Source organism: Vanellus vanellus, assembly GCF_965231255.1.
Source record: "Vanellus vanellus genome assembly, chromosome: 1".
Taxonomy (NCBI): Eukaryota; Metazoa; Chordata; class Aves; order Charadriiformes; family Charadriidae; genus Vanellus; species Vanellus vanellus.
Genome location: NC_138905.1, coordinates 109,303,332 through 109,318,106, shown reverse-complemented (window position 1 = coordinate 109,318,106; position 14,775 = coordinate 109,303,332). Strand labels below are relative to the sequence as shown.

General features: G+C 37.5%; 1 protein-coding gene across 1 annotated transcript in view; it reads left to right on the top strand.

Annotated features, from left to right (window-relative positions):
* Nucleotides 1-14,775, top strand: part of ROBO2 (roundabout guidance receptor 2) — a gene marked incomplete at both ends in the record, with an annotated part of 475,695 nt that overhangs the window by 358,393 nt on the left and 102,527 nt on the right. Inside the window, one exon of the mRNA XM_082489007.1 lies at nt 11,995-12,119. Within this exon, the coding sequence (XP_082345133.1) occupies nt 11,995-12,119 (125 nt within the window). The remainder of the gene's footprint in view (nt 1-11,994; nt 12,120-14,775) is intronic.

The window sequence follows — 14,775 nt, the reverse complement described above, 5'->3', positions numbered from 1 at the left end:
GTTGCCCATTTCTAAAATAGATGTTCTCTTATTTATAACCTTTTGAAAAGATTTCTGACAGGATTTACAACAGATGGGTTTAGGAAACAAGATATTTATCCCTATTTAGACCATTTCTGGTTTTATTTCACTCATTAGATGGATTTTCCAGATGAGCAAGTTAGTATTTTCTCACTTTGACACTCTGCTGTATTTCTTATGGCAGTTGGGCAGGAGAATAGCTGTTAAAAGAAGCACAAAAGTTGGGAGGAGCCCAAAAGTTTCATGTAGTCCCACTGAAAGCAACAGTGACCCTCTTTTCGAAAGCATTTGCTACACTGCTTTGAGACAGAGGACCTAAAGTTCAAATAGAAGATCTAGGATGATTTGTCTGATGTTTCAGTTACCTTTTTACTAATCGTCGAAAAAGTCATTCAGATGACAAAGTACTTAGTTTTCAGATTGATTTCAACTATGCCCAAGAGAAAATACAGTTCTTTGCATTTCAGTTGTCTTGCAGTAAGTCGAGTTTACTTATTTTTTGTCATATGCTATGACTTCCCAGAAAGAAGTGACATGCAGCAAATAGCTAGATACTTTTGTCACCTGGATAGAAATTAAGTATTTGGAGTTAAATAAGGGGGAAACCAACCAAGTTTCAAAAACTTCACTTCCCTACCATGTTGGAGAAGAGGGAAACAGATAAGACTTTTCCAAATTCCAAGAATTTTCCAAATCACAGATTAATTACATACATTCTATTCACATTTAAGTGCAATGTAACTGTATGCTGCATTTCACTCTGCTCTGGGAAGTTTTCATGTCATAAATCAGCCTGGCATGACTTAACGATCTATTAAGAGTGGTGCAGCATGAAACAAAATAGAAAGGGCTGTATTTTAAACAAAGTTGTATTAGGTGTTGTGGCTTGAAATTATATTGTTCAAATGGTTCAGATTGGTAAGTGAGAAAGATCTCTCTCTATTATTCTTCATTCTGACTCTTGGAGGGAAAGTCTATATAGCATGAATGCTTTTATTTTTAGTATATTTGTGAAAATATCACCTTCACTTGTGACACTGAGGATTTATGCAATATCAGTAATGGCGATGGGTATGTGACGGAAGGGATGAGATCATGCTTGGCACTACGATGCCATCTTTCAGTGGAAGAAAGCTCAAATCTATATCAGTGTGGTATGTTTCCTGTCTGCCTGCTGCTACCACCTATAGAAATTTTCAGAATAGAGTAGGAACACCAGTGGACGTTAGGCTTTGGGGATAGGTTTCTTCCTTAGGAGAAAGAATACTGCATTGTTCTTATTTAAAAATAGGCAAGCTCTTTAGATTAAAGAGAAAAGGTTGCCACAGAAAAAATTCAGATTTCTTTGTATACCAGTAAGAAATTAAAATATAGAGCTGATTGGTTCTGACATTTCTCAGCCTTTTAAAGACCAGTCTAAAAATCCTAAAGTCCTTAGCATTTCTACTTCGGCAAAACTCCACAACTTACACTTGAATCCTATAATGACTTCAGATATAATAGAAATACAACATTTGCAATATATAGACCAGAATGGCTCTGCAAGTGGACATTAACTACCAAGCATCTAAGCACTGGTCCATGAAACTCAGCTTCATTTCCAGCTGCTCCAGGTCTTCCTGGATATGCCAAATACTGACCAGAACAGAAGCACAGAAGATCTGATAGAGGATTCTTCTTCAATGATAAGTGTGAAAGATGGCAGTTTTGAAGTTTTAGCAAGGCATACTGTGACGTCCTGGCTCATTCCACTACAGTACCAAGTATGTGCCAGTACTCATACTGTTTCTCTTCGGGAAAACCCAGTTACAGCAAGTGCAGGAAGTGATCGAGTTCCTCCTTTTTTTCTTTTTTTTTTTTTTTATTTATATCACTGAACTCTAGCTTGGGAAAGTCTTAAGAAGTTTAATGTGTAAATCTTTTAACTTTCCTGAAGCATACTCGAATCAGTGGGAATTGTTTTCTTACTTCAGTGGCTTCTGAGTCTCTCCATAAGTCTTTGAAGATTAGTGTATGAAAAAGTCTTTTGATGTGTTGTTTCCCCCAAACTTTTCCCTTCCTTTTTCTAAAAGGAGAAATCACTTACTTTTCCTTTAAGAGGACTGTGGAAATCAATACATTAATCCATTTGCTTTTCCCTTTACATTCTTTGCTCAATTGCTGCTAGCCATATTAGAGTTTGGATATGATCTCAGTATTATTTAACAACAAAATGATGGTATGCCCCATTCCTTGAACGCTAGCATTGTCAGTCAGCATAAATAGTCTTTTTTCTTCCTCACTCCTTGTTCTCTCTTCACATTACAGTGGCCTATATTGAGCCGAATATCTCCTCTCAGCCTTTTTTAATCTCAAGGGTAAACCAGGAACCTATCATCTTTCTCACTATAGATGTAGCCTATTAGCCTATCTAGGCTTTTTACTCTTCTCATCATCTCCTTAGGTCTTCTCTTCAGCATGTGAGTTCTTTTTTTTTTTTTTTTTTTGAAGGGGATAACCAGATTACACTTGTTGTTTTGATGAAATCTTACTATATCAGCGAGGGGTATGCTTTTCTTTTTTAAACACATTACCAGCAAACCCTCCTGCTATTTCCCATGACAAAAGGAATCATGGCAGATTACATATCTTTTTGTTGGCATAATTTGTTTCATTTGCTAAACTCACAGAAGGTATAGTAGCACCAGCCATCCCCTGATGGTACAGTTTACATTAAGTGGGCTAAAGTGTTAAGATTTTAGGAAAGCACATCTTTTCTATCTGATCTGAGCAAAAAGTGTATCCTGAATCTCAGAAACTTGGGAAAAAAACTTTGAACATCATTGTCTGGAGTCGAGAAAGTCCTGAGTAATGTAACTGATTGGACAGACAGAGTCAGTGCTACTTCCCTTTGTATGTATCAAAACTAAGTGAAGGACTTTCTAGAAGGGGTTTTCTAGAAGCGGTTTTCCAGGAGCATCTGTAAGGTGCAGGGGTCACTTAGATGATTGGACAAGTTATAATAAAATAGAGATGTATGATTAAAGAACAACAAGCTACAGTCTAATGCTGAGATGGAATTCAGACCAGATATTTAAGCTTAATGTTTAAATGTAAAACAAAGAGGACAAGGCGGTCAGGAAAGATGCTGCTGATGAACTCAGAACACTGGAAATGAAGGTCGGGGGGGCAAAGTAGACTGAAAAAGACTGCAGATGGGAATATTAGGTTAGTCTGCTGTATTTCCCTGCTAGAAACAGAGCTGTGTCTTAAAGAATCTTGGTGTTTTAACAGCCAGTGTGTTTCTGCTTGTTCTTCAAAGATTTTTCCCCTACCGGTGAGCATCATCTGAGCTTTGCTTAGAACATTTACAAGTCAGCATCTTTCTCCTTGCCCCCTTTGAACCAGACCCAGAAATATAATTATGTATAACAAACAATTCCAGTTTAAAATGAAGTAGTAGTAGTAGTAGTAGTAGTAGTTTGTTTTCTACTATTTAGGAGACATTTGGATTTTTTAATAATTATTCTCATAATTTTGTTTTATTGTCATTAGTCCTAAGTAAGAAGGAAGAACAAATCCTTGGTAGTAATTTTTTTTTTTTTGCTTCAACTTTTGTTATAAAAATGATAAATGTAGATTTGTCAGCTATGTTAATTGAAATCAGCAGGGAAACTTTATATATAAACCAAACCTGCTTTTTCATTATTGTTTATCTCACATCTCTTTTTTCCACCATGCAGATTCATCCCACTTCTTTCTTTTAGGTCATCCAGGGATAAAAGAGAGATTTTATGTGTCAATATATGTAGGACAGTTAGTGTTTTTTATTTATTGATTCTTTAGACTTCTTTCACCTCTTGCAAAGAAAGAAAAAAAATACTTATGCTTCCACGCTTTCAGAGATTATCTGCTTCAGTGTTTCAGAAACAACTGAAGGATAAAATTGTTGTTATATGTGAAATTCAGAACCTGAATTTAAATTGAAGATTAGAACAATTAGTCCAGGTATGAAGGAAGGTTTAGCATTCTCAAATTATTGAAGTATGATCTTTTCACACTGTTGTGTTTTTACATGGCTCATCTGAAAACAGCAAACAAACCAAAAGAAAACAAAAGGAATTTCTCACTTTCAGTGAGACAGGAGCAGTGTGAAGGACACTTATACCAGAACTGGTCCTGGTAATAATCTTGCTGAGACCTCACTTCCCCCTGCTTTCTACCGCTGCCCCATTGTAGCCTGATACCTCTCACCCAGTGCATCCTTTCATTCAGCCTGCTAAAAGTTCTCTCCGCTTGCCCCCTGTGCTTCTAATTTTGTATATTTGGTCTATTGGTGCACGACATATGAGAATTAATTTTGACGCAGTGTCAATGTTAAAGATGGAATCTGAGCTACGGATTATACAAACTCCCCTAGGTAATGGGAAGCTGCTTTTCAGAAGAATCTAAACCAGGTACCTGCTTTGCCACCTCCACCTGTGTCATTTTAAAATAGTATCACAGGTCAAGTGAGCAGCTTCATGAATCACTTGTAATCCCCACAGTGTACCCATTCCTCATTTTTATTGACAGAACCATCCACCTGAAGAAGAAATGATGGAAGAAAGACAATACCCTAAACGAAAGAGGAAGAGAACGTAGTTGAAGAAAAAACAAAAAGTCCACAAAATGGCATCTATGCACTTATTTCAAAGTCCGGCTGCATTCACACAGACTAGGGAATAGTTATAGAGTCCTATGCTAACATGATATTCATGGGAGAGAAAAAAAGGAAACTCATTTCCAAGGGAAGTCAATCGTAACCAGCATGCTAAAAAGTTACTTCTTTCCCAGTCTGTGAATACACCTAATCACTGGAGCACATCATAAGATTGAGAAGTCTTTTTATTTTAAAGAAAATAACCATCCTAAACTTCCATTGGTTTATCCCTGGTAAGAAATACCTGAATTAGTAATAGGCCTAAGTTGTCATCCTCTCAGGCTTCTGTAATGGTTCCTGTGTCAGAGGCTACACCCTTGATTTATCATTAGTCATAGCTAATAGTCCACTAATAACCTTGTGTCATAAGAACCACACATCACTTTCGGTACTGATTAAGATCTGAACTTTTGAGAACTGACGACTCAGCCCAGGTTTCTGGTGTTTGAGACTGGAAATATTTTCTGTTTTTCTCTATTTGCTCCATCAGCAATAGTATCCTTGCAAACCATCTTTCAAAATTCCTAGACTTTCATATCTGCACTTTTTTGCAGCTCATGCCATGCAAAGGGTAAATGTTGCTTCAGCAAGGTATGTAAGTAGGGTCTTACAGATTTTTTTTACATTTGTATCACAAAAGCATCCAAAAGCTCAATATCTACCAGACCTTCTAGACAAACTTAAGTAATGACACACAAAGGTGGGGACTTATTATTTTCTTTCAAGAATCCCTGTACTGCCTTCAACTGTTGCCTAAGCCAGTGTCTGGAACAAGCAAAGCAATCCAACAAATAAGTAGACGTATTCCATAGATGATGTCAAGGGTTACCTCTCTTTTCAAAATACGTAATACTTCAGCTGGAGCTCTGGGGGTTTCTGCTATCCTCTGTGTAAACGTCTTAGAGACAAGTATTGATCTGTATTTGCTAAGATTAGAACTGAGTTTGGTCTCCTAAGTGTCAACAAGTATCGAAGACCAGCTGAAGTGGCCACGTGAATATTGTCACTGTGGTAAGGGTTTGAGACGAGCATTGAGACATCCAGTTTCAAGTCTTTGAGGGCTTTGCAAAAGAAGATTGTGATGTTGATGGGGTTCCAGAAGTCAGAAGACAATTTGGGAAAGGCACCATTATCTTATCACCCTAACTGACTTTCTTCCAGGCAGAGCTACTGAATATTGTACCAGGTGTAACTTTGATTGTTCAAAGGATTAATGTGAAACTAATTTATTGCTGGAAATGTACAACACTGAAAAAGACTACAGATGGGAACATTAGGTTAGTCTGCTGTATTTTCCCTGCAAAAATCAGAGCTGAGTCTTAAAGAATCTTGGTGTTTTAACAGCCAGTGTGTTTCTGCTTGTTCTTCAAAGATTTTTCCCCTACCAGTGAGCATCATCTGAGCTTTGCTTAGAACACTTACAAGTCAGCATCTTTCCCCTTGCGCCCTTTGAACCAGACCCAGAAATATATTTATGGATAATAAACAATTCCAGTTTAAAATGAAGCACTCATCTTTATCACTTTAGCTTGCCTAAGTAATCTTCATGATGAATTTCATTTGCAGTTGGCTATCAACTGAAATTAGTTGCAATTAAAGGTTGTCAAATCTGTAATTTAAGCCCATTAATATTTGTTGCTGTCAGTCTTTTCCTGTAATATACTATTTTTTCAATGGGTCTAATCCAAAGACTACATAAGCCAATAGGAGAATTTCTACCAACTTCAATGAGCTTTGAATAAAGTCTCATATGCCATGGTATGTGAGGACATTTTATCTAAGTACATGTAATTAAAAGATTACTAAAGTTTTCATTATCTGGAAATTGTTTGGATTATGTAAAATGAGTTTGGTCTCATAGTGGCAGCCTTAGGTAATTGAGGATGTTTAGAAAAAACCCAAACAACAACAACAAAAATCCCACTGATACAAGTTGCTGTGGTTACAATTCCATTTCTGCTTGTGGTAGCAATACTGGACTAAAACTTGCTACAGTATCTACTTTTAATTAAAATCATAGCAATATAATGTATGCACTCCAGAGCACGTGGGCCAAGGGAGGTGCTGTGAGCAAGTCCTGATAATAAAATTCCCTTTGCATTGCTGAATTCAATGTGAACCACAAATCACAAGATCAGCTTAGAAAACTGCCACTGTAAGAAAATGTTGCTAGTACTTGATATGGGATCAATGTACTTTTTGCTATAAATTCACATTTTCCTGTGGTAATTTTTGCCTTCCTGTCTGAGTTTTCTGCCACATTTTTTATCAGGTGACCAGAGTTCACCTAGGAGGGATGAACTCACTGTCTCAGTCAAGCCTCTCTACAGCAGCAGCTTTATCAGCTCCTGGTGACTCAGCGTAACCTTTAGTATTCAGTAACACTACTGGGAAAGAAATGTATGCAATCCATCATATCAGATTAGAGATTCTGCTGACTACTAAGGTTGGAGAAGAGTTGAGAAATTCCTTTGAAATAATTTGTAGTATTCGTTTCTTCTTTTTTTTTTTTTCCTAAAACTCTCTAACGCTTGAGCAGAGGCTACCTTCACATACATTTATTAATAGAATGAAAGATCCATTCAGTCATGCATAAAATGACATCTAGAAAGAGTGCAACAGAATGCACTCTTCCCATTTTGAACAACATTACTAATGCTCACTACTGCTCAAGCTTTTCTATCTTCATTTTAATTCTTGCAGTAGAATACTGTTCTGTGCTGTAAAAACAGTTCTGAACATGATGTGATTAACCTTAGGGTCCCCCCATCCCCTCATCTCAAAGCCCTCTCGTACATGGCCTATGCTTTCTATTCATGTTCAACCATCTGATTTCCATATCATCCCGCTCAGCCTCACAAGCGGCTATTAGCATAACAGAGCTTTAGTGTGACATTGATTGAAGCCAGTGCTTGCTGAATGCAGTATCAAAGCATAATTTGCCAGAAATCAAATCTAATTTACTGTGTACTATTTAAATTTCTCAAAAAAAAAAAAAAAAAAGAAAAGAAAAGAAAAGAAAAGAAAAGAAAAGAAAAGAAAAGAAAAGAAAAGAAAAGAAAAGAAAAGAAAAGAAAAGAAAAGAAAAGAAAAGAAAAGAAAAGAAAAGAAAAGAAAAGAAAAGAAAAGAAAAGAAAAGTTTCAATAGAAGTATACTAGGTCTGTGGTCTTAATTGTTCTTTTTTCATATTTTTGTCTAGTCCCCTGGAATCCAAGCAATATATTTCCTTTTAACGCCATTGTCTTTGACTTTCAAATGTCAATTAAGCAAGAGTTTTTCCACTCTCTTTATTCCAATCCAGTTAATGTTACGTCTGAAACCATAAAGGGTAATAGTTTGATAGGCACAACACTCAGTTTGCTGCTTCATAACAGTTTTTTCAAGAGATTCTTCTAATGACCTTAATGCTTAGCTTGAATTAAGCATTAAAGTACCACATAACTTTAACAGCTGAAGCATATAAAACCTGCTGTTATTTCTCTGACAGTACCTTTTCAGAATGTTTTAAAAATTGACCTGCTTCGAGAGAAGCAATAATGGCTTGAATTAGGTTTTGTCCAGTATTCCAGTGAAGCTGTGCTTTGAGGAACTCATGATCTCAGTTAACCTTTCTGCAAAATGGGAGTAATAACGTTTATCTATCTTTATAAACAGCATCTATATATGAAGATAATGAGCTCTAATTTTAGGAAAATTGAAGAGCCCAAGTGCTTATTCTGTCAAAGAAGCCTTGCTGTCTCTGAGCAGGGTCGTTTACGTTTTGTGAGGATAATGGCAGTCTTACTGCTTTGGTAGTTATACTTGACCAAGAATTACTCCTGCAATTATTAACTGTTACTTTCAGTTGTCAATTTGTATTATTCAACTGGAAATTGATAGATAAAACTCACATGGTGAAAACATTGTTTAAATGCTTTAAACAAGGTCATTTTTATCAGAGGCTGTCTATAAACAGAGATACAGCTGAATATGACAACAAACTGCAACAAAATGGGGTTTTCCTGCATTCTAGAACCCTGTATTTGAATGAATTGAAAAAAACACATAAAAGGTTTTATTTTTCCAAAATGATGTTTATCATCTTCTTTAAAATTATTATATTAAATAGTTTGGCTGAAGGAATTGTTTTTATGCTGTACTTAATGCAGTGACCGATAAAAGTCAGGTCCTTCTGAGATCAAGAGATTATATTTAAATAAAAAGTTCTGATTAATTTATTTATTTTTATGGTGAATTTCTAGTAATTATGGCTGCAGAGAAAAGCTAGAAAGACTATCCTTGCATAACTATATATCATGGTTTACTGGAGTCTGTAGAGAGTCTAACTAGTAGCTATGAGGCCATGGATCTTCTGTTCACCTAGTATGGCAAATGCTGGAGAAGACTTGGTGTGTGTCACGGCGAGAACAGAGCAACAGGATCAATCCACGTCATTTGGATTATCTGGACTGAGCAACAGTCTTAATTCCTGCTTCTTAACAAAAAAAAAGGATCAGTTTTCTGCTCTTAGGAAAGTGAGAGATGTTCAAGTTTAGGAGTAGTTCAAAATCTAGAAACTAGGTAGAAACTAGGATGTTTATCTCTCATTGTTCTTTGACTACCAGTTTACCTTAATTTGGTCCTTGGTAAGTCTGCTACAGCAACAAGTTCAGTTTTATTACATCTGCTCAGAGCTTTGAATTATTGACTTACAGTACAGCCTTGTGTGTGTGAGAATGTTTCAGATGAACACTTAAACTTACCTACCTTGCATTTTTTTGGTTATGTGATTTGAAAGATAGGCTCATGGAAATGCCATGCCCTTCTTCCTTCTGCTGAGTTATCTCAGAGCGCTGTCTGCATAACATACCCCCAGTGTACCAAGCATGCCTACGAAGTGATCTTAGGCATTGATCATGCTTAGGTATGATCTATGGGATGGTCTCCTGACACCAGGTTTTTAACGTCGTGATAGAAAGATTATGGTCTTGAGGCCACCCATTATGCAACATAGACATAGGACTCATGCACAGTTCCTGTCAAATGCAGATATAACACCTGAAGAGGTTAGAGGTTTTCTGCCCTCCCTTCTGGCTGAGGTTGCTATTGATTCTATATTAATATCCCGAGCAATGAACTTCTATGGCTGAGCAGCAAACACTGAACTAATTCAGTGACCTTTATTAAGTGAGTGGTCAGAACTGTAGAGATTCCTTAGTGTAAGCTGTGCCTATAGGAATGGAGGTTTCTAAATCACAACGTAAAGGTCTTTCTCTCTTTCCCTCCCCATATGATTGAATGAACAAACACATGCGCTCATTACCACATTACTGCTTTATGACACCTGTAGGGATTGTGTACCGATACGCTTTGTAAAACAAGGGGAGGGAAAAAACAAGTAACTTGTACAGTCCAGCACTTTAGGAATAGTACAGGATGAGTTCAGATCCTAGAGTATGTGTAGCAACACCTATGCTTTTATAGAAACCTCAAAACATATGGGTAGAAAGGGGCAGCAGCAGCGCACCTAGCCCTTTGTCCCTGCCCTTTCAGAAGACTAACACCTGCTGAGGCCTGGGGAAGAGGTGGACACCTCTCTCTTTAGAAAGGCCAAAACCTGTGCGGAGAGTGTGAGGCAGAAGGAAGACTCCTCGTGTTGTCCCCACCCTCTGCCTTCTAAATTGATGGTGGTTCATGTTTATGAAGTGCTTTGCAGTCCTTGTTTTAAGAATACATTAGACCGGTGCTGTTCAGCTGGTGCTCTTTAGACTCCTTCTGATCTATAAAGCCTTAGGAAGTACCTCATGAGATAACTGTAAAGTGTATTTCAAAAAAATCAGATCTGCATATATTTCTATGTAGTTAGCAGATTTGCGTCGTTGCTGTCAGCAGGTGTAATCGGAAGCTGGGTCTTGATTGCTCTTCGTGCCTAATTAAATAGTTTGTAATTATAATGGTGAAAATATGGTTTTCTAAAACACTTAAATTCTGTTTACCTGAAAGCTTAGTGTTCCTAAACCATCCCTTTCCACAACGACCAAACCAATAGTGGAACAGAAGAAAATTAATGTGGGGGTTTTTTATTATTATTATTATTTTGTCCTCTTCTTCAGCCTGCCCCAAAGTTAGCTAGTCTTTTGATGAGAATATTTGGAGACACTGCTTACGTTTTTAAGATACGCCAAACAGTATAAATCCAATTCCAGTGAATTCCAATGTTGAACTAAGACTGGAAGGTTTGCATGTCATGCATAGAAAAGTCAATTTACTTTATCACATCATGCTCAACGTAGTTGCTGATGTCAAGATTTTTCCCTCAAATCCTCCAACACTGCTTCTTCCCCACTTTCCTTCTGCACGTTAACACCTTTTCTCTCTCTCCTTATTCCTACTAAACATTCACTCTTATCCATCAATACCCCCAAACAAGTAAAACTACAACTCTCTTCTAGAAATTGTTCTCTTCTGACTGTGCTTCCTGGTCCCCTATGTTAATGCTATCTACTTGAAAAGGTAGTCAGTCCTGGTTGTTCTTGTTTTAACTCCACTTTCTCCTTTTCTCTTTTCCTTATCTCTTCCTGATCTCCTGGAATACCTATTCCTTCTTACTCTCCACTCACTGCTGCCCACCAATTCTTCAACTCTTGCGTCTTTCTTATCTTTACACAAGCTGAAATCTGGATGTCCCAAGTTTGCGTTGTAGCAACCGTTCTTTTACAGCAAGTACTCCTTTCCACTCCATTCTTGACTACACTACCCCTAAGAGAAGTGAAGAAGCTCTTCTGTCCTGCTGTCATCCAGACCTTCCTCTCCTTCCTCAATTGTTTTTAAAAGTCTAGATGGGCAGATTGAAAAAGGCAGTTTGTATATCCTAATTCATACCTTGCAATACACAATAGCTGCAGCACAACAAGAAGCTCTGCGTAGAGGATATGAGAGTGCTGATATTTGCCCAGACAAAAGGTAGAATACATCCAGAGCCGACATCATAAACACCTGACTGCTGCTCCTTAGCATTTATTGTCATCAGAATTTGCTCCAGCATGTATGGTTGTAATGTTTCTTTCTTTTCTTTTTTTTTTTTTTCTTTTTTTTTTTACAACTGGGGATATCATACTGATACTGCTGCTCTTTTTGTTGCTGTTACTGTTTTTGTTTATATATTAGTTCTGTCTATACTAATTAATGTTTCTGGTGTTATGTCCTCTGGCATAAAACAAATCTCCATAATGTTGTCTCTTTCCTTTAATATTTATCATCTCCTCCTTGCAAAATATCCTATATTTACACCACGTTTTTTCTTACATTGTAGCTCCCCCACAGTTTGTGGTGAGACCACGAGACCAGATTGTAGCCCAGGGTCGAACAGTGACTTTTCCTTGTGAGACTAAAGGAAATCCCCAACCAGCTGTTTTCTGGCAAAAAGAAGGAAGCCAGGTAAGTTATAAGTACCCGATAAACCTTTCAAGCCTTTCTAAATAGTTATATGTTCAATTTCTAGGAATATTATTTATATTACCTTGCACAGATTCTTTTAATCTTGCACAGGAATTTGTCTTTTAAACTATCACTATTCTCTACCAACAATTTTATTGCTGTTTTTTTAAAATATTACTCTTGTGAAGAACTCGAAGGCCATTTAAGTTGGTGAAACTTGTGCTATGCGCTGTATAAACGTATAGAAAGCAACAGTATATATCTTAAAGACTTTTCATGCTGAAGCCCCCAACAAACAGGTGGGTGGGACAAACATAGTAGATAAAAAGGTATGACTCAATTTTTAACTAATCAGTGCAGTAATTACAGTTCACAACCTGTCTAGACATGATCAAGCAGATATATATCTAGCAAGCTGATTTGCATTGGCATATTCTCATAGTGCATACAGACATAGGTTTTGAACATGGAGATGCTTTCTTCAGTAACATTGTCTCAGGAAATTTCTTGGATTTTGGAAATATTTCCTTGATCCTTACTGTCATTTCCTGAAAACAAAATTTCTGATGTAGCAGTCAATGTTGCCATCAGCCAATACTAACTTCTATAGCTTAATATTTGAAACTCATGCCATAACATTTTTTTACTGCTGTTGCTGTATTGGCACTACGTTACAGCAGAAGTCAGGCCTTCTCACTTGCAACATGCAGTTCGTGTTAGTATGTTAAATTTGAACACTGTAAACTGCATGCCATATTCTTTTTTGCGCCTGAGAAGAGATTAAAAGGGGCAAATGGATGCCCAAGGACAGTGCCTTTGGCAGCTCCCTGATGAAGCCTGTCATGGCTACGTCTGCCCGTGCATCTGTAGTGTGTGCCCTTCTCCATTGGCTAAATGAGTCTTTTCAGAGCCCTGTGCTACTTTTTCCCATACAGCTATATGTGAGTTAACTGAAGTATCTGCACTGAGCTGTGCAGTGTAGGTGTGCCTTTTGTCTAATCCAGAAGCATTTTGTGTACCTGGTCAGTTTAATAAGAACTGAACCAAAGATGTCCGGCTCTGCCCCACCTGCTTCTGCTTCACCTTCTCACGAGGTCAGATAACTGGTCCAGAATAACAGGATCAAGACTCACAGCATTTTGTGCTACGTTGCATTTGTGGCTTACAAAGATACAATACTACTCCTTCATAAGTGTAAGGTTGTACGACAGTAAGCTTAGTCTTCAGTGTGATTCTTTCAGCGTATTATTCGGAGAACTTTAGATCTAGCCTCCATGGATCACGTCCTAGAAAAGCACAGCATTGTAAATCTCACTAAGGTGAAAATTGTTCCGAGGGGAAAGTAGAATAGCATATTGAAATTAAAGTAGGAAGTACTGATGTGCTTCAAACATTTCAAAACCCTTCCTTGTAGAGCATTTTAATAACATGGTAATGTTTATGTAAAGTGAGCTTATAGTGTCACACTTGAATCTAATAAAGTGGACATCCATCATGCTGTAATAAAGAGAAGAGCTTCTAATTAAAGTAGGACATCATTTGCAGGATTAAAGTCATTTAGCGTAATTGAAAAGTGTTAATACTCTATTTTATCCTCTTCCATTGGTATCACTTCAAGGGTAAAAACATTTTAAGGTGAAAATGCATCTTGCGTCTTTAATTGAAAGTTATTACCTACTGATTGTACCGTGTTGAAGCTGTTTAATTACAAACCTGGAAAATTAATTACCATATTGAGAACCAGATCCCTGAGGGTTAGAACGGTCCTTTTTGGCAAATAAATGCAACATAAAAATTGATACTTACATGGTTTATAATCAAACCTTGAAACATAGCTCAATGTGATTCACTACACCCTCATGTTCATCTTAATTGAGCATCAGTGAAGTAACACGGGTTAGTGGTACCGTCTCAATATACCAGTTGCTGGATTTTGCAATGAGACACCATAGAACAGGTGAGTTTCCACATACTGTATATCATCGTACAAATCTGAAGGATGGTATTTTGGTCAAATTAGGCATTGTCCACTGAACATATATGACTTTTTTCACCTTTGTGTGCCCAGCTATAAGTTGTTTCTTGGCTTTGCAATGCTTGCTTCTGCTATTACTTGAGGAACTGTTAGCGGCACTACTGTTAGCGTTCAGAGTAATGTTATGCAGTCATGTTAGCCCACTCTGGTAATTGCAGGTCATCTTTCATTGTGAAACCATTTCTCGATCCTGTATTTCTGAGCACAACCAGCTGGACAGGAGGGGAGCTGTTCCCTCCCGAGTCATTTTTTGTGCCGACTTGTGCATAAACAGCTGGTCCTTTGTACTCGGTAGCCTTTTCCCCAGAGCCTAACAGCCGCCCGTCAATGAAATGCAGCAGGGCAGGTCATGTGTAACCTTTAGACTCTTGAAATTAAATTCTTCCTTGACATAGATTCAGTGGTATTACATCAGGGATGAGTCTGGTCCCCCTGTTTGCAACCCAGCATGCCACCATTGTGCCCAGATGAGACACCCAACAGCTAATTAAAACCAGTGAAATTGTAAAAACATTTAAGAAGGGGTTGTACTGTAATATAGGACAAGTTATAATTCATAGTTATCTGGTCTTTGAAGGAAGGAGTCATGAGCCTGATGAGCTCCTCTTGAAGTGTGGAATA